The sequence below is a fragment of the Lygodium microphyllum genome, chromosome 21, assembly GCF_053477565.2.
Source record: "Lygodium microphyllum isolate KBCC chromosome 21, Lygodium_microphyllum_v1.1.10, whole genome shotgun sequence".
Lineage (NCBI taxonomy): Eukaryota > Viridiplantae > Streptophyta > Polypodiopsida > Schizaeales > Lygodiaceae > Lygodium > Lygodium microphyllum.
In genome coordinates this window covers 80,230,957-80,254,014 of record NC_141155.1, presented here as the reverse complement: position 1 = coordinate 80,254,014, position 23,058 = coordinate 80,230,957, and the positions used below count along the sequence as shown (strand labels likewise).

The 23,058-nt window shown below is 40.9% G+C and overlaps 1 protein-coding gene across 4 annotated transcripts in view; it reads left to right on the top strand.

Moving 5' to 3' along the window:
- Positions 1-5,742: 5,742 nt before the first annotated feature.
- Positions 5,743-23,058, top strand: part of LOC148018196 (uncharacterized) — a 31,728-nt gene continuing 14,412 nt past the window's right edge. For 2 of the 4 annotated variants that reach the window (XM_087661934.1, XM_087661931.1), the window contains exons 1-3: positions 5,743-5,989; positions 12,137-12,474; positions 13,814-13,929. In XM_087661934.1, the coding sequence (XP_087518060.1) occupies positions 12,225-12,474; positions 13,814-13,929 (366 nt within the window). In that variant the 5' untranslated portion in view covers positions 5,743-5,989; positions 12,137-12,224. Of the gene's footprint in view, positions 5,990-6,020; positions 6,374-7,897; positions 8,209-12,136; positions 12,475-13,813; positions 13,930-23,058 lie in introns of those variants that run through there. The other 2 variants (XM_087661932.1, XM_087661933.1) reach the window with 2 other exon arrangements.

Genomic DNA, 23,058 nt, shown 5'->3' with positions numbered 1-23,058 from the left:
ACTCTAGGCAGCTCTAAGCCATCTATGGAAACTTGAAACCTCCTCATGTATGTTGGGTTGGATGCTTGATTTTGAATGAGTTTGAGATGATATAGTCATCCAAAATCCCATTTCTTTAAGCTCATGATTACTATAGTTTATGAATTTAAATTGATATGCTAGATTTTCTTTAGCTTACTCATATGTGGGTACTTTAATTTCCTATGCAAAGTCATGTAGAGGAGAATATGTGACAAGTAATAGTTTTGCCTTTATCTTCCTCCATGTCATCTACAGATAGTGTAGTGGTAGTAAGGATGAATTCTCTATAAAGTTCTTTTTGTGCAAGGTGATAATATGCCTACATATTGTAGCGTATTCCTTCCAATGGCTTTCTCTAAACAAGGCACTTGTTAAGTTTGAGGCCATTTTCTCGATGAATTTCTCCTTAGTTCGTTGTCCATTCCTTGCTTCCTCTTTCACATTTTTTTCTACTCTTGCCAAAGCTATGTATATGGTGCTTTGTATAGCCCCATGAAGGCTACCTTCAATTACTCTTTTGTTTGGAGGGTATCTTTTGGATCCTTGCTCAAAGTGGTCATTTTGGCCTTCTCTTGTTCTAACATGATTGTTCTTGGCGATTGTGTTTCTTTTGCTTCTTCATGGTGTGCTTGCATCTTTTGTTTTCTTATTCTAGGTTAAGCTATTGGCATAGTCTTTTATAAGATGGTTATGCTCCCAAAGGTATGGCTTATTTTGGTGGGTCAGTCCAAAGAGTCAATAGCTAACTTTGTAGGTAGTTTGATTAAGGATACATAATTGTCTTTTTAGTTGTCTTCTTTCTCATTTATGTCAGTTAATCTTTTAGTCCTTATATGGTTGAAAGTAATCTTATAATATCATTGGGTACAACTATTGGAAGTGCTTCTTCCACAACTTTTCCTTTCCTTTTCTAGAACTTTTGACTTTAGTTGTCTTAGTCAATCCTCCTTATAGTTGTCATGCCAAGGATGCCTTTTTTTTCTTCCTCGAATGACATCCTTAGAGGTAGCAACATGTCTTTGTGATCCTTAGTATGACTTGCTTCTCTAGCTTCAAACTCTTTCTTGATTGTTCTAATGTGGCTCTAAACTCTACTTCCTCTCGAGAATCATTCTTCGTGGCAAATATTGAGTTCTTCTCATACCTTTTCTTCTTTACTTGCTCCTTTTTCTTGTTCTTGGCAAGTCTAGTTACCTCATATTTTTTCCTCTATTTGATTGATCTTTTCTTTTCTTTCTTTATTCTACATCTCTATATCTATCTCTGTCCTCTTCTTTAGAAGAAGGGGAGCAAGAAACTTCTGGGATGAGCTCTCTCTCTCTCTCTCTCTCTCTCTCTCTCTCTCTCTCTCAAATCCTCATAAAAGAAAAAAGAACAAAGATTCAAGTGTTATGATTTGCAAAGATCTATTTTATAGTCTTTTTCAAGCCTTAAGATTTTAAGGTTGACTCTGAACTCTCTTTCTCATGTTGTCTTCTTTAATTTGAATGAACTATCCAAATCTCATCCTTTCGTCCTTTCATGTGAAGTCAATGATAATGAAGGGTTCCAAGTAACACTCAAGATGCAAGGCATTGTTTGTTCATCTCTTCTTCTTTTACTTATAATAGTCATGTTGATGGTAATTAGATGATGGAGATGATGATTTACTCTCATTTTGTGCAACTGAGTGGTGATGATATTGGAGTTGATGATGATGATGAAAAACAAATAGGAGGGAATATTTTACATAATCCCTATAATTCATACAATCTTATTTATACTAACCTTTGTAGAAGCCCCCTTTCACACACTAATTCTCAAATCTACACACATTCTTATAAATAGTTCAGGACTTGTTGCGATTGAACTAAGATTTAAGCATTTAAGACTCTTTGTTCAATTAATGACGTTACATGCTCTCCTCCTTACACGAATCAAGATATCATTATCTCAAGAAGAATTGGGATATTGTTTACATAAAGTTTCTTCATTAGCACAAGTGTCATCCTCTTTAGGATAGTCCTTCAACTAGATGAGGTATTTTCTAGGAGTCTATTTCTAAGGATCCTTTCTCAAGGACTCCTTGGCTTGACATTACAACTTATTGATAATCAGCAACATGCTTAGGATGGGGTACATAGGCATTTAGCAAACTAGCATGGAAAACATCATGAATTTTCAAATGCTTGAGAACTTGTAGTCTATATGCATTGGTCACTAGACACATGATGCTCTTGTAAGATCCACAATATCTTGGGATTATCTTCTGGAATTTATGAAAGGATAGAGAAATCTTCTTCGGGCAAATATAGGGAAACACAATGTCTCCTTCATTGAAGATCAGTTCCTATATTCTAAGATCGGCATAGATCTTCTAACAATCCTTAATATCTTGAATATTTTGTCTTATTGCATTTTCTTGCTTGTCCATTTCTTTTAACATCTTCTTGGAAGCTTCCACTTTTACAGTGGCTTCAAAGACGTTGAGAAAAGTAAGGTAGTCTTACACATAGAAAGCCTTGAATGGGGTCATCTTGATCCTTTAAAGATAAGAGGCATTACAAGCAAAGAAAAGAAAAAAAACCAATAGCTCCAACTTGGAATGGGTATACCACACTCATTACACCTAGGGGTCCTTAAGATTAGAGATGCTTGATGGCTTAACCGATTAGCCCTATCTCTAGCCCTCATATCCCTTCTTATTCCCATATTCACAAATTTAGCACCTCAAGGCTACATAGGATTTCCTAGGTTTGCTTTGTAGACCTACCACCCTAGATTACATTGCACCAACCATTTGTTCACTAATTGGGTCCTCAAGTGAGGAATATGCCCAAGGAGTTTTGACTTTTTGGTGTTAGACCCAATTCCTAGTTGTATTTGCACATCCACCACCTCCATTGCATGATTAGGTAGGCACACCCCCGAGGAGAGTAAGTTCTTTAGGCAAAAAAGTGTGAAGATCGAGCACCGTAACCATCAACTTCAGTAAATCTCCATTCATTTTATTAGTGCTTGTTATTGTACATGTTACCCTTCCATCCATTGAGTTCAATATATCTCCAGGATTTGGATCCTCAAAAGTCCACCATGCCACACTTGAAGGGTATGCCTTGAGTCTCACACTGGGCTAGCAACGGGGGTAAATGTTAACCCTTAAAGAAGATAACTAGTTGAAGGCAAGTTCGAAGCTATATTTGAAGAGCAAAGATGATCAATCAAAAGTACCAAAATTTATTTTTAAAAGCTCTATAAAATTCAAAGAACTCAATGTATTAATTTGGGTACTAGTCATCCATGAGATGCATTTGTAAATTTTCCTATTGATCACTTGTAGATCAAAATGTATTATATGTTTGTAAATATTTAGTGAGTGCTGAGCTCACTCTTATGTAAATTGTAATATCACCTCTGGTTACATTAAAAGACTTACAACAAACATGGATGCTATGGACATCTCTAATTACTTTTGCCCAAACCATGTCCATAATACCCTACATTGAAATTTAAAAAGAGGACTGGTCATGAGTGGAAAAAGATAGAGGGTGCACAACTTAAGTGAAACCCTAACCCTAATGTATATAATGTGTAAAAGTAAATACAGAGCTCATTCTCATGTGTGCAACTTTTGCGTTTATCCCTTCTCCATCTTCTTGTCTACTTGCTTGTTGATTCCATTGCTTGAGAGTGAGGGAGAGAGAGTAAGAGTGTGAGGTTGAGTGAGGGACTTGTGAGAGTGAAGCTTGATCTTCACTCCTTGCTTCTATCTCTTCTTTTATGCTTACTTCCATAGCTCATGAAGGTAAAAGGTTGAGTGAGAAGGACTGTGCGAGGGAGTGAGGGACCAATTGGAAGAAGATACACTCCATCATCATCATCATCATCATCATCATCTACTCCTTCTTTTTCTCTTGGGATTGGAGTGGCAATGGTGCAAATTGGAAGAAGGAGGGGTAGTGGATTGAGGTGCAATGCTTGGAACATGAGACCATCAATGAACCATAGACTACAATGCGGGGCAATGTAAGTAGGTGAGTCTACTATACCCTCTAAGATCTCTTTGCTTTTTTGCATTCACGAGGATATAAGGGAGGTAGATAATTCAAAGCTAGAGTATGAGCCAAGTAGGTGAGAGATAATTAAGCCATAAGTGAGTCAAGCTTGTGAAAGAATAAGAGTCTCCATCCATGTCCCATTGTTGGGCTCATAATTAGAAAGTTAGAAGTTGTGAATGTGATAGGCAACAAATGGTGATCTAGTGCAAACCTAAGCTAGACAACATGCAAGCCATGAATATACTAAGAGCAAGGCATAAGGCTATACTTAAAAAAATTTAAATAAGAACATCATGTTGCGAAGATAATATTGGGGGACATAATGGGTTAAAGCACCCATTCAACCACTAGAACAAGCTATGCAATAGGAAACACAACAAATAGTGAAGAGCAATGCTAGGTATCTTATGTTGAATAAGAAGGAAGGTGGCAAGATGATGGAGGTTCTGTTGGTGGTTGAGGGGAAATTAGAGAGAGTTCCAACATGATTGTGTGGCATGGCTTTGAGTAGTTAGGGCATGAAAGATAAAAAATGTGAGTCCCTAGGTAGGTTCTTAAACATATCACTACATCAATTGGGCCCCATGGAATATTAGGGCAAAGGGGCAATGGGTACAATTTTGTCTTTACATGTAATGTGACTTCTTTGTTGCATTTGTGATTTTTGAGTTGAATAAAGCCATGTCATACAATACAACATCCTTATGTTACTACATTGAAAGTTCTCATTCATGTACTACTACTATTTACTTGAGCACAATATTATCCTATCATTTATATTAAATGTCCTTTTGCATTCTTAGTCCTTACAATTATTGTCCCCTCCCTTTGTAGTCTTCCTTGTGATGCTTCATTATCATGTCCACTCTCGTGACTTTTGGGCTTTCATTACCTCAATTCTTTGTTTTCTTAATCTTTGACCTTTCATACATTTGTGACCCTTCATCGAACCTTCCATCGGTATGACCACCATCGTAAGTTTTCTTGAAAAAAAAAGGGAAAAGTAACATAAAACCTTGCCTACATGTCCCATAACAAACACTGATTGAATTATTGAGAAAAAAAATCTTCTTCTCCATTGGGGTTAAACACTCATCCACATATTGTAGATGCCTATCTTTTTAGGGGAAAGCGAGATCCATCTATGCATTTGCACATGTGCAAAACTATTGTTGTTTGGATTATCCCCTTCTATTGAAGCTAACCAGATTGTAAAGTAACACAACAACCAAAGTAGCAATTGGAGTAGCCTTGAGTTCAACCACAGAAAGAATCGTCTCACACACTTTTGCACAAGCATTAAAAAAAAAAAAAAAACGATTGCTATGAGTGCAAGGAAGTCTATCACCTACATACAGTGTGTGGGAATGTGGTGTCTCGGCTTTTATAACAAAGCCAGTTAGATATGAGAAATTCCTATTAAACTACAACCTAGAAGGATGTGTGGTTGTAAATTGTTATGAGAATGTATGTCCAAATTTGTTGATTTGTTGAATTAAGAATATGTTTGTCGAAAATATTCTTAGTGAACAAGACCAGAGCCTACAAGAAGAGGTTCTAGAGAGTAAGGTATTTGGGGGGGGGGATTTTACTAAGGGAATCTTGAATAGATATTGGATGGACTTTGATTCTCTTTGGACATCTAACCGTCCTCTCTTTTGTTGTTTTGCCGGTGTCTTTGTGAGAAGCAAAGCTTTCAGGACGGAAACAACGACCGAAAGGAAAGCTACCCCCGTCATGACCAAAAACAACGACCAACCAAACCACACGAGAAAGGGCCAAAGAAAATCCCTCCCTCCTTCTTGACCGCGGACTACCGGCTGATCGCCATCATCATCATCATCATCATGTCTTTTATGCAGAGCTATGGCGCTAGCTCCCCGCGCACGCCGCCTTCATGAAGCTCCAGCCGCAGTGCCCCTCACTCCTTGGTGCGTTTCTTCAGAACCTCCAAAAGCTTTTTGATTTCATAGTCATTATCGCACACCGTATATTCAAGCATGCTCAATCCTCACGCCATCCCATTTCCTGTGAAAATTACTTAATTAATGACCTTCAGCTTCCCTCCCGCCGTTAGAGATCAGTACGCATCACATAGGGTGCCCGCGCACTACTGTGTTATAGGATGATGGCCAGCCGGGGAGCGTTTATGGCTTGTGCAAATAATCTACTGCAAAATGCGGGATTTTGACACACAGGCGCTTTGAATTACTATTTAATGTGCGATCGAACTCTGTGCTTCACAGCTGTCTGAGAGTATGGACCAGGAAAGGAGATTTGTGGTCACAAATGTGGTCATACGCATCACAGACAGCGTAAGGGATGCACCGTTTGGTAAACTTAGCAAGATTTGCAATTGTGCAATTGTATCTCTATGAGAGGGAGGGGCTATCTTTGCAAGTGATTGCGATGATTTGGTAGTACTTTCTTTGTCATTCACGTCCATTGCTCAAGGGATGCGTTGTACTTTCTTTGTCGTTCACGTCCATTGCTCAAGGGATGCGTTGTTCTTATGATTTTGGGAGATTCTCTCTCCACGAGCTATAGTTAGTTCAGAGATTGTTGTACAGCCTGAACCACAACTCTTCGGTTGCCAAACTCCGATTGCCAATGCGCAGAAATGAGAAGGCTGCTATGCAAACATAAAGCACTATCGTGCAATTCATCTCCCCACCATAGGACCATATTGGCTCACCCATGGCTGTTTGGAGCAATCAGCAGGCAGCAGAGTGGGTAGAAACTACCTCATTTTGATGCAGGTAGGAGGGTGGCGATGCCATGAATCAGCAGGATGAATGTATTGTCTCTCATATAGAGTCCAAGGACAAGGACTCAAAACTGCTACGTCTCAATGCTGATGACGAAAGAGATATACGTTTGGCTGGAGTTAGCAGACTTTGGGTAGGAAAATTGCACTCTGGATGACAAGATGCCGTGTTTTGATGGAAATGGCTGTATGGCAGGTTTGCAACGGCAGTGTGGCTGTTTGGAGCAATCAGCAGGCAGCAGAGTGGGTAGAAACTATCTCATTTTGATGCAGGTAGCAGGGTGGGCCCCTGAGCAGCTGTACATGTCATCTAGAGCAACACAAGGGGGACAATATGAGATTTGTTTTGGTTGCAGACAGGTCATGGCAGCAACCAGTCATGACATGGCAACACGAAGGATTGAAGCTGGCAGCTATGCTTTAGGGTTGGAATAGCAGCATGACAAGTTTGGAGAAGGTGAGGGTGATGAGAATTTTGGCGATGAAAGTCTGGTTGATGTGGGACGAAGAGTGGCATGTCTCTTGGTCTCCTTTTATAGAACATGTTCAGCCATTTGTCCTACCAAAATTTCTTCAGTTTTAGTTTAGTTTGAATATTATTGATTTTCATTTTTGGGCTAGTACAAGGGCTAAATGAAGGCCAATATTTGGGGATTAATATCGACCTACTTGTTCATAAGTTGACACCCCCTTCCAAGCCCAAAAAGGGAGCCCAAGAGAAAATGGCAAGCAAGGTTCCATGCCCATTATTCTTGAGAAAAGAAAAAAAAGTTGAAGGGAACCAAAGTAATAGACCACCTCTAGAGCCTTGAGGACGAGAGAATGCTGCCATGAGGGGGTAGCTGCTTTGGAGGAAAATGGAGCAAGGAAGCGCAAGAGATCTGCCTGATGAGATGAAGTAAATGCAAGAATGTTGTAAGATACACAAGGGTTTTCTCTTGGAAGGCTGTCCAATTGGGTTTTCGATGAGCCAAGCACCCAAATGACAAAGCACAAGGCTTTGCAAGGGGAAATGCAAACTGGGATAGGCGTATGTTAAGCTAAATTTGTTGCATTACACATCAAACCTTCATTAGCTCAGTAAACAACCCCAAAACTCAAATGCACTTAAGGTGTTTCAATGTGCCATAAGCAAACTCCCCTATTTTTGGTTGGTTCCTCATCTATAAATAGAGAGTGTGCTAGGTAACTTGGATTCCTTGACATTCTAGTCTATCCCTAGTTCATCATCACATGGTTGCCGTTAGAGATTGGTCACCTCCAAGATGAGCACAGACATGTACATGCAGTTTGTGCAGCATTGCATTGTACAGGAATAGGACGGCAATTTTGTGGAGTCAGCAGGTTTGGGCAGCGATTTGGCCAGGCTGATCAAGGAGACAGGTTAGGCAGATTTTCCACGTGGCAAACTCCATTTTTTGCAGCAGTTTTATTATTATTGTATTGTTTTTGTGCAGTCAGCCTATTTATTGCAGCAGTCAGCTAGTTTTGGTCAACCTGATCAGAATATTTTATTATGTGCAGCCTATCCTTATTTTGCATGCAGATTGAGAGAGATCTCTGGTTGGTTATACTTACATAGCCCTTGTACATATCTGCCTTCAGTATTCAGCATTCATTCTCTATAGTCTTCAACTCTTAACTCTCTCTCTCTCTCTCTCTCTCTCTCTCTCTCTCTCTCTGTGTTCATTTCTTTCTTTCAGTTTGGTTATGCGCTTCCACATTCACGGCACTCTAACATGGTATTAGAGTAGTATTGAAGGGCTGATTGATTGCGGGTAGACTTGAAGAGCATGTTTTAGTGTGACACCAAGGTTGCATTTTCAGCATTCGAGGGCGAGTGGGAGGGCTGTGCATCAACACAAGGCTGAGGCGAGTGGATATGTACGGGAAAGGAAGTTAATTTGCTGTTTTTGTGTAGGATTTGTTGTTTAGGAAGGAGGAAAGGCTGTGTTTTCAGCTTTCATACTAGATTTCACATTTTAATCATCTTCGGCAGTTAAAGCAGGTTCAAAAGGAGTAATAGAAGCTTGAGTAAGCTGCCTTTTGGAGTTAGAGGTGGCTATCCATTTTCTTGTGCACGTTATTTAAGCGACCATGTCTTCCAAAATCAACATGGAGTTTTAGGTTATCATGGATTGTAAGGTCCCACTGCTAGTGGCTCTTATAAGGATCAAAAGCTCAATGGAGAGAACTATTGCATTTGGCGAGTGATGATGTTGACCATCTTGAAGTCTTATGATTTGGCGGAGTTTATGACTGAGGCCATTGACAATCTGACGGCCAATGATTCTTCCAAAATTTCTTTGTCAGAGAAAGCAAGGTTGGTGAAGATACATGCCCATTGGGACAAGTTGAATGCCCGAATTTTCTTGTCCTTATTTCTCTCTTGCACACCAACCGTAATTGCTCACATCAAGCATTTGAGCCTTAATCGATTCAAGGCAAATGGAGACCATTAAGTGGGAGGAAGGACCAAGAGGAGCAATTGAACCTCACTAATTCTCATAAATTTGGGGCTCTTACAGGTTGAGCTTCCCAAAAGAAGAGGAAACAAAAGCAAAAGAAGGAAGATAAGAACAAGAAGCACAAGGAGTACATTTGTTACATTTGTCCTAAGATAGGTCATCACTGGAAGAAGGATTGTCTTGATAAGGATAAGAAGGACACCATGAAGGAGGAGAAGAAGACTACAAAGGACTCATGAGCGGTGGCTACTCCTTCATTAGCGGCCTTTCTACATCTAGAGGTGATCGAGCCTTCTACACAAGATCCATTTGATGCAATGTTGATGGCTCCATAGTTTGAAAAGTGGATAGTGGCACTTTTCGTCACGTGACCGCTTCTCCAGATGGTATTGCTACTATGTGTTTGATACATGGGCACAACATGATGGTTGCCACGCATTAGAGGTTCTTTATGTCCCGGGCATGGGCTGTCATCTACTTTCGGTGAGTAAGATTTGTGGACTTGGCCTCACAGTTGAGTTTGTGAGAGTGTGTGCTGGAAAGGAAAGGGAAAGCAAATATTGAGAGAAGGAACAAACGGACTGCAATGGCTTAAAGATAGAAGGTTGCAATGGTCAGCCTTGACACGCTCCATTGAGCATCAGTGTGGGCGCTAGGCGGTAAAAGGGGGGAGAAAGAGAATGAGGAGGGCTGGCTGAATGATCACAATGATGTGATGAATGAGTGAGAGAGCAGAGCATTTATAAATAGCAAAATTGGTCCTAGTTGCTCTGCTTCTTTTTCTTTTGCTTTCTTTCTCTTATGCGCCCTCAATTTCTCTGCTTGCTCTTTTGTAGTCTTTTCCTCCTTCTCATGCCGTCTTGTGTCTATCTCATGTGTGACATCCTCCACTTTAGGGCTTGTGTCCTCCTCCTTCGTGTATGCTGGCACATTAAGAATATTGTACATCTTCTCATCCGTAAGAGGAACTGGCTCTAAAACCTTGGGGAATCTATATCTCAATCTTCTTAGGATAATCATATCCTTATCCATAAGTGTCACCCTATGTGCATGGGCAGCACAGATGTATGCATCCTGAAAAAATTCAATTAAGAAATCCTCTTTAGCCTCTTGGATACAATTAAGGGCACTCCTTGTCCACCTATAACTTTTGAGACTATGCCTATCACATATCTCGTTGATCATCCTTTGGAATGGCATTCAGACTGACCACGATTCTATTACTCTTTCCCACTATATTCTTTCGGGGTTTCCAATCCCTGTTTGGCATTGATGGCATCTCATGAGCAGGTGCCATCCTACCCTTTCTATCTGCATCCGACAACCTAGATGGGATGAACTATCCTCTCTCGTCGTGCCACATGGAGTGCCTTCTCATCGACTATGACCTTTGGGATTTTGTTATTGTCCCTATACCCCAACCTATAGTGGATTGTCATGATGGTGCGACTACGGACTCGGCAACTTTGTGGGATCGATTGAATGCCAGAGCATGCTCTTTTCTGTTTTTGAGTTGTACAGATTTTGTGCTCGTGCATTTTAGATGTATCTGCACCGCCGCAAAGGTTTGGAAGAGATTGACATCTCTCTACTAGATCCAAACATTTTGGCATCGATTATCTCTCAGGTTGATGCCACAAAGCTTTTTGTCCACAGATCCCCCTACGACGAGGGATCATATCCACAGGTGGAGGAGATTCGAGATGACCTTGCATCCCTTGGTATAGACATTTCTTCAGAGGACCTACTTGCGACACTTCTCTCACATCTTTTGTCACCGACATATGATGTGTTCTACACCTAGTCTTCTCACTTTGAGACAGAAGAGAAAGAAATAGAGACACTACAAAGAAGAGAACTCAGAAGAATGCTTGGGAAATGGATTCCATATACCAAACATGAGATAGTCGCGTGCAATAGTGAGTCATTGGCTGTGTGGGCACTAGCATCAGCTTCTCTCTCTACCAAAGTATGCACTGGATCTACAAATGATGAATGAGAGACTGTGGAGGAGCCTAAATAAATAGGCCAAAAAGAATGCAGAGAGTGCATCAGGTCCGGCCAGCATTTAATGCTGGTCAGCCAGCAATAAATGCCCAAATATGCATCATACATGCCACAATAAAATGCCTAAAATAGCTAGTAATACTAGGCATGGCTTAGATTCACTCATCAGTTGACAATACTGCTAACACCCTCTCAGATCATGCATGACCAAGTCCACAAGAAGAGTCCTACTTCTATTGAAGAAGGGGCCCTAGTTTCCAAGACCAACTGGTAATCTGGCATATGAGTGACTAGACTGGGGAGATAGCCTCCTAGTTCCCCCACCTCAGCTCTTTGGTCCAAGATTAACTTGGGCTGGTTTGAGGACTTCTCAGTTGGGATGATGAATTGCCTCCCGATGTTCAGATGGTGTATGCTTGGGCTTGCCCATTGCTTTGCATCTTAAACTTTTAGCTAGCTCAAGAGCTCTTTAATATCTTTCGGCTCTAAACTACCTAAATTTTTTTCTAGGTCTTTAAACTCACAGTTTGTGCTATTGCTATCAACCATGTATTGCATCAGGTTAGAAATGTACAATTCCGTGGTAGCGTCTATCTTTAATTGGAAGTGCCAAGTGTTTAGCTAAGCTTTGGACCTTTAACTAGGTCTTTTGAAAAAAATTCTATCTTGGTGAAAGCAGAGGGTGTTTTGGAGGGGTGAGGAGGAGGTTATTTGTATGGACTGCCTTTTGATTCAAATCCAAATTAATCTAAAGCTAAAATGCTTGTAGATTAGTTACTATGCGTTTGCATAATATGCTAAATTTCTCATGATTTTTGTACGCTTGGTTGTTTCAGGTTATATGTCAAAAAAGAACCATATCGTAGTTTGGATGCACAATGACTTGATCCCTTCAATGGTGCACTTTTCTGTCATGACATCTCTATGGCCAGAAAAGAAGTTGTATTTCATGACTTTCTTGGCATTGGTGGTACAAAAGAGGATGCATGTGAATTAGGAGGTACAGGTTTGAAAGGCAACAAAGAGAATTTTAATTTGATTGATGAGTCAGAACAAGTAGCATCAACAAAAGCATCTCCTTTCAATAGTAGTCAAATTGAGGAGAATACTATCCCAGTAGTTGTGTCTGGCATATTATCTTCGGCATTCCAAAGCTCGGAAGATTTTTCTTCAGGTATCATGATGATATAATTGTGTTTTCAGAAAGTTTGCTTTGTGTTGCACATGTATGAATTTGGGAGTTTCTTTGTTGTTTCTAAGAGTCACTAGGCTTCCTAGACGGTCATGCAGCTAGGCTAGTGACATTCTTGTTTTTTCTGTGTATGCAACTTGACTAAATTAAACCTCTGTGGGCAAGATGAATAGTAATCATTTGAAGCCCATGAAGATAATCAAGATGATTGTCTTGCTTTTCTCTTTAGTACTGCATGTGAGCTTGAGGGAATGTGTTATTTCTTCTTTTGTTTCGATGTGCAGGTAGCCTAGGTGACCTGTTGCCTATCATTTGCACTACATTTACCACACTTGCAGGGCTCATCTATGTGTTATTGCTCACTTATCATCTGACCTTTGTCTGCCTTATCATTTAACTATATAGCATAGACGATACTTCATATCTCTTCTTTGGATTTTTTCTTTCTCTAACCAATACACTGAGAAGTCCTACAAAAAATTGTAAAGCTCATGTGGTATGGATATCTGAATTTTTTTGAGAGTTCAGTATCCTTGCCTTTTCTGCAAAGCTCTTTAAAGGGTCTGCATTTGGATTACCTAGCTGTTGGTCATTATGACTCTTTAGGGTCTAATTTTTATTGAAACAAGTTTAAACCTCTTTGTGATTTCAACTGGCTATTGATTGGACATTAATGAGTGAGGAGTACTACAAGGGTGTAATAACCATTCCCCTAAAATAACAAAGTACATAAGAGAGGAGAAGGATCGCCTTACCATTTGTAATCTACATATGCAACAAGAAGGGTGGGGAACCTGTCAGTCTGACCAGAGTAATTACTTAGTTTTTGAATTTTCGATAGGATTTATTTAAGTATGATTGGGATTTAAATTGAAGAAGGCTTTCTGTTTCATAGTTTGTCATGGACATGTGGTTTTGCCTGGATTGTGTATGGATTATCACAGGTATTTAGATTTATCCCAGTGAACATACCGATCCATAGTGAATATTGCTTGCTTGTCTACGAGGTTTTGCCTGGATTGTGTATGTAATATTACAGGCATTTAGATTTATCCCATTCAATATTCACATACTGATCAATAGTGAGTATTGTTCGCTTTAAGTGTTATCATATAAAAAAATAAACAAGTTGCAAAACAATTTTTTTGTTTGCCATCATACAGAATGGGTTTTGATGGTGTTTTTCTTGATGATTCTATTGCACTATATCACTATTGGAGAAGTGTTTGAATTTCATCAGCTAGCCATAGCTTCAGTTTGCAAATGTGATACACGAGTTCTTAATTACTTACTTGAACATTTGATTGGTGATTTGTTACAGAATATTCATCACATGGTTTAGCCTGTCCTGCTGTTAGTCAGGGAAGGAAAAGCAAAATCAGAACTTTGGAAAAGCAATTGCAGATGGATGCACTTGACAATAATCGTCTTTTGAAGGTTGGTGAATTCTTGTTCATTGTGTGTGAGGGCAACATGAGAGAGAGAGAGAGAGAGAGAGAGAGAGAGAGAGAGAGAGAGAGATGTGCAGACAGTTGCTAGATAATATGGAATACATTGTGCTACTCTCCACAACCAAAGGTTGCAAGCTGCCGAGCAACTCCTAGATTTCATGAACTTGGTTTTGATGGATTCACCACAAGATCCCCTTGTACTTTGTATCTCTACAAGATTGATACAGCTCATTGGTATTTTTCAAAAGAGATCATATGAGTAGGCTAAACTTGCTACATTATTAGAGGGATTGCAGGACAATAATTGTGAGTCACATAAATTTTATCGGGGTTTGCATGCTTCCTTTGCTAGGGGAAATGTGGTCCACTTGCGCAATTCCAAATGTGAGATAGTCACAGATCCTCAAGCAATTGTGCAAATGTGCAGGATCTATTTCATGGACTTGCTTGGATTTTGATCCTCTGTTTCTCATACAATCAGTGTGGCTTGCTCATTGTTTTGTGACTTGGTTAAAGATCTAGTATCACCGAATGTTATTGATAGTTTGGATATGGACGTAACACAGATTGAAAATAGCTCAAATAATCATGGTACCAATGGTTTCGTATTACCTTCCCTTGCTACCTTGGCGGAAGTCTAATTTACGAGACATTACCCAACCTATCAGGTTCTTACTTTGGAAAAAGGACTCTACATGGATGGATATATCTTGGATCTCCTGGCACCATGTTTGCACTTCCAAAAGAATGGGCAGTGGGGCTGTTGCAGATTTGGAGAAACATATGATTGCTCTCCGTTGGTCACTGTTCTAGGCTTTGTGCAAGGGTAGGCAGCCCTAGTCTTTGATTGCCAAGTTCTTCCTTGAGACTCAAGGTATTAAGCATGGGAAAACTAATATTTATGCTTCATGGCAGCATGTGTATAATGTTGACCAGCCTCTTCATCTTAAGTCTTCCATGCTTTTGAATCATTTGGTCCAGTCTTCGAAATCGGTCCTTGTCAAACCTTCTTGGCATTCACCTCCTGATTGGGAGGCAGCAAACTCCCTCATAGCTGAAGTGTTGGCTGTTTTGAAGCTTCTTACCGAGCAAGGCAAGTAGGAACAAAGGCCAATGTTGAATAGGATGACATGCTTGGGACTGGTTACCATTGTTGATGCTCTTCTACCTGCAGGTGGATCTGTCATGTCTTTTCGATCAGTTCGATGCTACTTTCATGTTCCTTGAGGCTATTGTAATTTGTGGGACTCCATCTCAACCTCTTACAGGCCATTTAGCCTCTTTTCCCCTCCGACCAAGAGACCTCCCTCATAGCTGAAGTGTTGGCTGTTTTGAAGCTTCTTACCGAGCAAGGCAAGTAGGAACAAAGGCCAATGTTGAATAGGATGACATGCTTGGGACTGGTTACCATTGTTGATGCTCTTCTACCTGCAGGTGGATCTGTCATGTCTTTTCGATCAGTTCGATGCTACTTTCATGTTCCTTGAGGCTATTGTAATTTGTAGGACTCCATCTCAACCTCTTACAGGCCATTTAGCCTCTTTTCCCCTCCGACCAAGAGACCCCTCGGCAGGATTGGATGATTAATGGTCAGCTGCACTTGAATCGTGCTTCAATCAATCAGATATACCATTTGCTTATACGAGATGAGGACTAGCTTGTTTAGAAGGGGAACACCATGTGGGGTCTTTAGAAAGGTCAAGATGGCATTGGTAGCTTGCTTGATTGAGTTGGTGGATATTCTCCCTAGATAGGATTTGCTTCCTTGGCACGTTGCAGTTTCTTCAGCTCTCCTCTAGCCCATCTAGCTTCTTTGTACTTTGATCGTTGTCGTAGAGTTCACGCAAGGGCTGCAGAACACGGGGTTCTAGATACAGCAATGGAAGAGACTACCAAGAAGAAACTTTGAAATGTTGATGCCAAAATACATTATATTCTTTGTCAAGAGAGTTACATGAGGATCAGAAAACAAAACTGAAGCATCTTTCAAACTGTTTAGCATTCCGGTGTATATTCTCATTCTCTAATAATCCAGAGTAAAAGTGCTGATTTCTGAAGTTACTCAACTAGTTGTGGATGCTGAACCTGTTGATGGAAATTCCCCTCTGATATTTCACCCATGTGACTAGAAACATAATTCTGCATATATTTGTTGCTCTGTCAATCAGCAGGGAGAGCACATTCATGTACCTCTGACAGCTCCCGACCTCACCTTGATGCTCCCAAAGACAAGATAAACATAAGGAAGGGTTTGTTCAGGGCATAAATGAAAAAAAAATGCGTCTCTTGGAACAGAATTAGTACATGAACAAAGCCCAGAAAATCACAATCAGACTGATGATTTAAAGACATTTTCATTTTGGGCCTGACTCTCTACAAATCGGCTTATTGTAGCTATGAAAGCTCGTGGAATAGGCTCTTTAAGTATGCCCTTAAATCATAACCAGAATACTGCCCACATGCTTTTGACACTTGAAGGTTTGAATTTACGGCATAACTCGGAAGGAAAGACTGAGAGAGGCTCTGCTACACTGCATGATTAGTTATAATCTTCTCGATGATAGCTTGAATAAATTGGAATAAGTCCCAGCTTTGTCTATGGAAAACTGTTTGGAGCACAGACTTTCAACCACATGGATCTCAATAGCAGGTAGCTCGAGTTACTTGTAGAGGCAACATCTTCGTCATCAACAAAAGCTACCTCATGAGGCTCTGCATCAGATAATACCACCAAATCTGGATTTTCTCGCAAATATTTTGCCCACTTCTACATATCCAGATAGTTCTCTTTTTTCTTCTTGAGCTCCTCAAGGCTTTTGATCACATCGCCATAGGTGGCAGGGTGAGGAACCTTCACCTTTGCAAAAGATGTGAGGACATCAAGAGAGAATGTAATCTTCTCTCGTTCCTTGCTTTTGATAGGTGCTGCCGCTTTGCTATATCGCAAAAGTGAATCCCAATCTAAGACTCGTTTTCTGGTGGTGCTTCTACTGAGGTTGTTTCAACTGCAGCCTTCGGTTTACTGGATTTAGGCCGCTTTACTTTCCTCGGCCTAACACAGAACAGAAATTCTTGCATCTTCTGGGAGCTACCCTTTTGATGGCCTCCTTTCTGGTGTCCGCCTTTTTGTTGGACTCCTTGATTCAGCTGGTTACAGATTTTCCTAACTCTCTTTTGCTCTACCAGCCATCTTAGCATACTCTTCAAACGTGTCTTACTTGGAATACCTGTGCTAGTTTCCAGCATTTATCGGCAGTTTGAGGTCCATGCTGCGTCAGGAGAGCTTCGATGATTTTCGTGGGACGCTGGGGGAAATTAACTGAGCAGAACGACCTCGCACTAAGTGCTGTGGGAGGTTCGTACTGCTGCTTCAGGAGATCTTGGATAGAACGATCACGGGCCTCGACCCAGGACCATAGCCTCCTACTCGTCCACTTCTTCACCTGCATCGTGGTCTCATCCTTGTCTTACTGCCTCATCAAATTCCAAAGATTACGTCCAGCGCAGCACTTCGCTTCCTCTCCATCATTCCAGCAGTCTCTCTCTCCTCCCCCCCGTAATAGATTCAGAAGTACAGTAATATATTTGAGACCGGGAGGAATTTGTCGGATCGGGTCGGTCAATTAAGCAGCAGCTTGATCTCGGAAGAGCCCTGAGGCAGAAATGCCGACCCGGGGTACACAGGTAGACCCACCACAGACACAAACAGACCGAGAGAAAAAAGAGACAGAAAAAAAAAACTCCCCATTCCAATTCTTTTTTCCTCGTATCCTCCACAGACCGTCTGTTCTTCCCTCCTTCCGCTATTCGAATTCTCTCCCCAAATTAGTCTCCTTTCCCCTTCCTTTTCTCCTCTATTTTTAGTTTTTCTTTTTCTTGTTCACATGTCAAAATTAGGCAAGCTACCTTCCTCATTCCAGCACTTTTATAAAAGTCTGACATGAGCATAATTTTTGTCAAAGCATTGCTGTGCTAGCAATATGTCACCATGCCTTTTGCATTAATTTAACATTGACAACCAAGCAACCAAGATTATTTGCAAGAGGCATATCTTGCAGCAACTCTGCTTCCTCCTTTAAATGTCCTTCTTGTAGCATATCTTCAAAACACTTGCACCAAGGCTGTCATGTTGGAGCAAACTTTGACTGCAGAAACAAAAGTAACTTCATTTGGTTGTTTGAAAACAGTAACCTTTTTCCTCAACCCTGAAGTTCCTGGTTTTTGACCTTCATACCGAGATGTATAGCATGTGGTGATCTTAAAGACTGTCATTGCACATAGAGCTAGAACAAATAGCAGCAGGATAAAGATCCTTTGGCATCAGTTTTTCATATTTTTCTAATACACGCACATCATGCATCCAAACAAAATCATGCGCATGCACTAAGGGAATATATACATTGGATGCGGATTATTAAAATGCATCACACAAACAATGAATCACACGCTGAAATTAACACAAATGCACAACAAAAGAAATGGAGGTGTATACGACTCGGATGCGCAGCAACACGACATCCACCCCCTCTAAACCTGCGCATCCTCCGGACATCACACAAACAATGAATCACACGCGGAAATTAACACAAATGCACAACAAAAGAAATGGAGGTGTATACGACTCGGATGCGCAGCAACACGACATCCACCCCCTCTAAACCTGCGCATCCTCCGGATGTGCCAACTAACCAGGATCATTCAACTCCACAAACAGGTCAAGTCCATCTTCTGATTCTAGTAGACCTGTTTCTCCATCGGCTTCATCATCCATGTCTTCTGTCTCTTCTGCTTGTCTTTCTCTTATCTGCTCTTCTTCTGTCAATGCTTCAAGTGCATATTCTTCATCTTCTCTTCTCTTGAAAATCTTGACTCGTTTTCCAGCAATAGGCACCCTCAATATTGTTCCATCTAACTCAGCCAGCTCATAAGTACCATTGTCAAAAACCTTTTTCACTTCATACGGTCCAAACCATCTTTGAACCATTTTTCTCATGCTACTATGCTGATTTTCTAGACTACTGTCATAGACTAAAACCCAATCTTCTTCTTTTATGGCTCTAGGCCTCAAGCGATGCCTTAAATCAAACCTGTCCTTATTTCTGAGACGGGCTGCCTTCAAACGGTCAACGGCTAGCTGCACATCTTCTGTCCTTCTCTCTAGTTGACGAATCCGAAGGGCTAACAGCTCTTCCCTTGATAAATTCTCATGCCACGGAAGAACACTCCAAGTGAGAGTACAAATTTCAGTAGGCATGACAGGTTTTTGCCCATACATCAACTCCGCAGGCATGTATCCAGTAGTCACACTATGTGTAGAGCGATCAGCCCACAATGCAAAAGGTAGTAATCTTGGCCAATCTCCAATCCGACTTCTACAAGCTTTTGCCAATGCTTTAACTATTGGCGGATGTCCTCTTTCACTTTTGCCATTTCCCTCTGGATTATAGGCAGTAGTAAGAGCCAATTTAATCCCAAGCCGTGAGAAGAATTCTCTAGCTTCATCAGCATCTAGTTCTCCACGATCAGCTGTAATCTTGCCTATACATCCATACCTGCAAAATATTTCTTCCAACAAGAATTTACATACTATAGTGGTGGTCTTCGTTCGCAACGGTCTACCTTCAACATAGTTTGTAAGATCCTCCCTAGCCAAGACAAGATATCTCATCTGCCAAAGTCCCACTGGCAAAGTAACCAAGTCTACCACCCACTTGTAATGCATACATAGTGGATAAGTCGGATGCAGCTCATCACGATGTCGCACTAAAGAGTAAAGCTGGCAGTCCCTGCAAGTCTCCACAAAGTGAGAAACATCTTTATACATCCCTTTCCACCAGTATCTTTCTTTGATTTTCTCATAGGTAGCCCACACACCTCTATGTCCAGCCCATGAGCTCTCATGAAACTCTCGCATAATCTGTATTTGCATCGCTACATCACAGACTACTCTCAAGGGCAAGCCTCCTCTCTTTCTTGGATGCTTCCAAAGAAAACCATCTTTCAAGAAATACCCATAAGCCTTCCTTCTGATTTTCTTGAATTCATCATCTGTCCAATGAGCTCTTCGAGTCAATGAACTTAGATATTGTCCAATTTGCAGCCATTCATCAACATAAAGTTCTTCAATAAAGGCTTCAACAGTAGATACATGACAATCATGAATAAGGACAGAAGCAGCAAACTCTGTCTCATCATCTTCTGCAAGCATTGACTCCTCATCCTCATATCTCGCTCTAGAAAGCATGTCAGCAACTGGATTATCTTTCCCTGCTATGCGTTGAAATTCTGGATTCAATGATTTGATATAGGCAATCCACCGAAGCATCGCTATATCTGGAGTCGAGCAACTAGTAATCATGCCAAGCAAAGGCAAACAATCTGTTTCCGCAATAACTGAAGCTCCAATAAAATATCCTTTGTCACACTTCAGTGCAGTGACTACTCCCCACAATTCTCTTTTAATCTGCGGATATCTCCTTTGTCGCTCATTAAGAACTTTAGCTCCAAAGCGGATTGCATACCTATTTCCATCAGCATCATCCTGTCCCACAGCCCAACCTATGCCAATAGGGCTAGTATCAACTGTCAACATGATCGGCCGTCCACACTGATAATCCGCCTTGCGTAGAGTAGGAGCTGATTGCAACAGCTTCTTGAGCTTACGCATGGCTTTTGAATGCTTCTCATCCCAATGAAATTTCTGCCCCTTTCGAAGCAGCTGATAGAGAACATCTGCAATATGAGCAAAATGAGGAATCCAAATCATGTAAAATACACAAGCTCCCACAAAGCAGGAGAAGGCTTTCTGCCATAATATCCAACCATATGCCCAACTATGATGACTTCATTAACAGCAAAGACAGATTTCAGCCCTGAAAGTGTCAAATTTACCTCCTCTAATCGTGTCAATATTTGTTCACAAGCATTCAAGTGATCAGCCACAAACTGTCTACACCCACGCAAATCAAGACTTTCATTCTTTTCTTCTTCTGCATAACCCTTAATAGGCACATCATCTAGAAAAGGCATGGTATACTGCGGAATATAGTCTCGAAGAACTCTATGCATAGCATTCATCATATGAGCAACTGAGTTTGTAGCACCTTGTGGCAAGGTACACATCCTCACAAGACCAATAGGTGTCCGCATAGTAGTAATATCCCTGCTTTCCAAGGCAAGCTGAAACTGATCATAACCTGAATACAAGTCTCCTAGAGAATAGATGGCTCGTCCTGCAAAAGCCTCAGCAAATTCATCCACAACTGGACCTGTTCCCACATTCCTGATTGTCACTTTGTTCACGGGCTGCATATCCTGAATAAATCTCAAAGTACCATTTTTCTTTGGTACAGTAAACCACCTGTTAGAATAGGGTGCAGAAGAGGGTTCCAAAATCCCCATTTTAATCTTTTCATTCAGCAACTCTATCAGCTTTGGCAAGTGTGCTTTAGGCACAGGTATAGGACGTATATTCCATGGTACATGAGGAACAGTGAAGATGACCATAGGTGCAACCAATTCGGGACTAATGCAGCCAATTTCATGTGGAAAGAAAGCAAATGCCTTACCATGACGTCCAAGCATCTCTCTAAAACATTCTTTTTCCACTGGAAGCAAAAAATCCTCATTTCCAATCTTCAATTCTGCAAGAGTTTCAGCTGTAAACTTATGTCCAATATTTGCAGGATCCCTCAACATAGGCTGCTTCATAGCTTTTTCAATCTGTTCATCACTATCAGAAGGAAGCGGGCCTGCAACCGGCTTAACCTTCTTATCAACTGTTTTATATTTTGTGTCAACCTTGGCATCATTCAAGCACTCTTTCCTTTGCTGCAATTTCTGCAAATTTTCAGTATCTTTCGACTCTGTTGGCTGAAAAATTTCAGCCTTTAGCTCTATGGACTGCATGGGTGCAGTCTGAAACTCTGTATGCAGAAATTTTTCTGCATTCAACTCTGTTGGCTGAATGAATTCAGCCCTCGGCTCTATGGACTGCATAGATGCGTCCTGAAACTCTGTATGCAGAAATTTTTCTGCATTCAACTCTGTTGGCTGAATGAATTCAGCCCTCTGCAATTCTATTAGCTGATCAAGATCAGCCATAAATTCAGTTTGCTGAGTTTTCTCAGCCTCTAATTCTGTTTGCAGCATAAAACCAGAAATTTCCTGAAACATATCCAAGGTTTGCACAGGTATGATCTTTGAACCCTTGCATACATCAGTTTTCAGCATTGCTCTCATCTCAAACAATGTATCTACATAAGACATCCCTTCATACAATCCATCCACATGCTCTTCTGCTTGCAAAATACCTGCATTCTTCAACTCTTTCTCCTTACGACCAATGTACTGCCTGGCAGCTCTAGGCAAATCTGAAATTTTCTGATAACTTACTGAACTATCTGAAGTAAACCCAACAAAGTTATTGGAGAAAGACTGGCTGCCAGGAGGCGAGATCTCCTCTTTTCTCCGCTCCGTACCACTGGCGTCTCGCAAGACAGCGGTACCTAATGAAAATCCAACTCCTTCGCAGGTAGTGGTGCCTCACGCAAGGAGTCCCTGTTCCTCGGATGATTTACCCCAACAGTCATAAACTGAACAGCTCGCATACCATCTTTACTGCGTATCCGCGCATAAGCTGACCCATCATCCATCACTTTTGTTTCCATTCTTGCTTCTGTAATGAAAGGCTGTCCAAGAATAATCGGATAAGAGCATGAATCCTGAACAAAGCAATGATAATCCTCTTCAACATTACCAATAGAAATTCTGATACTCGGACAAGCAGCATACATATCACCAGAAGTATTATTGGCGGCTCTCATGCGCCAGCCATGCTCTGCATCCATAGGCCACTTGCCACTCTCATAAACACCTCGAGCAATAAGATTAATCTCAGAACCATGATCAACTAAAGCAATCAAGGGAATTTGTTTCTCTCCAATCCTTACCACTGTCTCAGTGGTTGCTCTAGCCCAATGACTTCGTGAAAAATGGCTGCGAGGAATGAGAATAGGGGTCTCATCATCTTCATATTGCATAGGCTGCACTATTTTCTCCGATTGCGGATTAACAGAAGCATTCTCAACCATCACTGCATCATCATGCTCTTCCC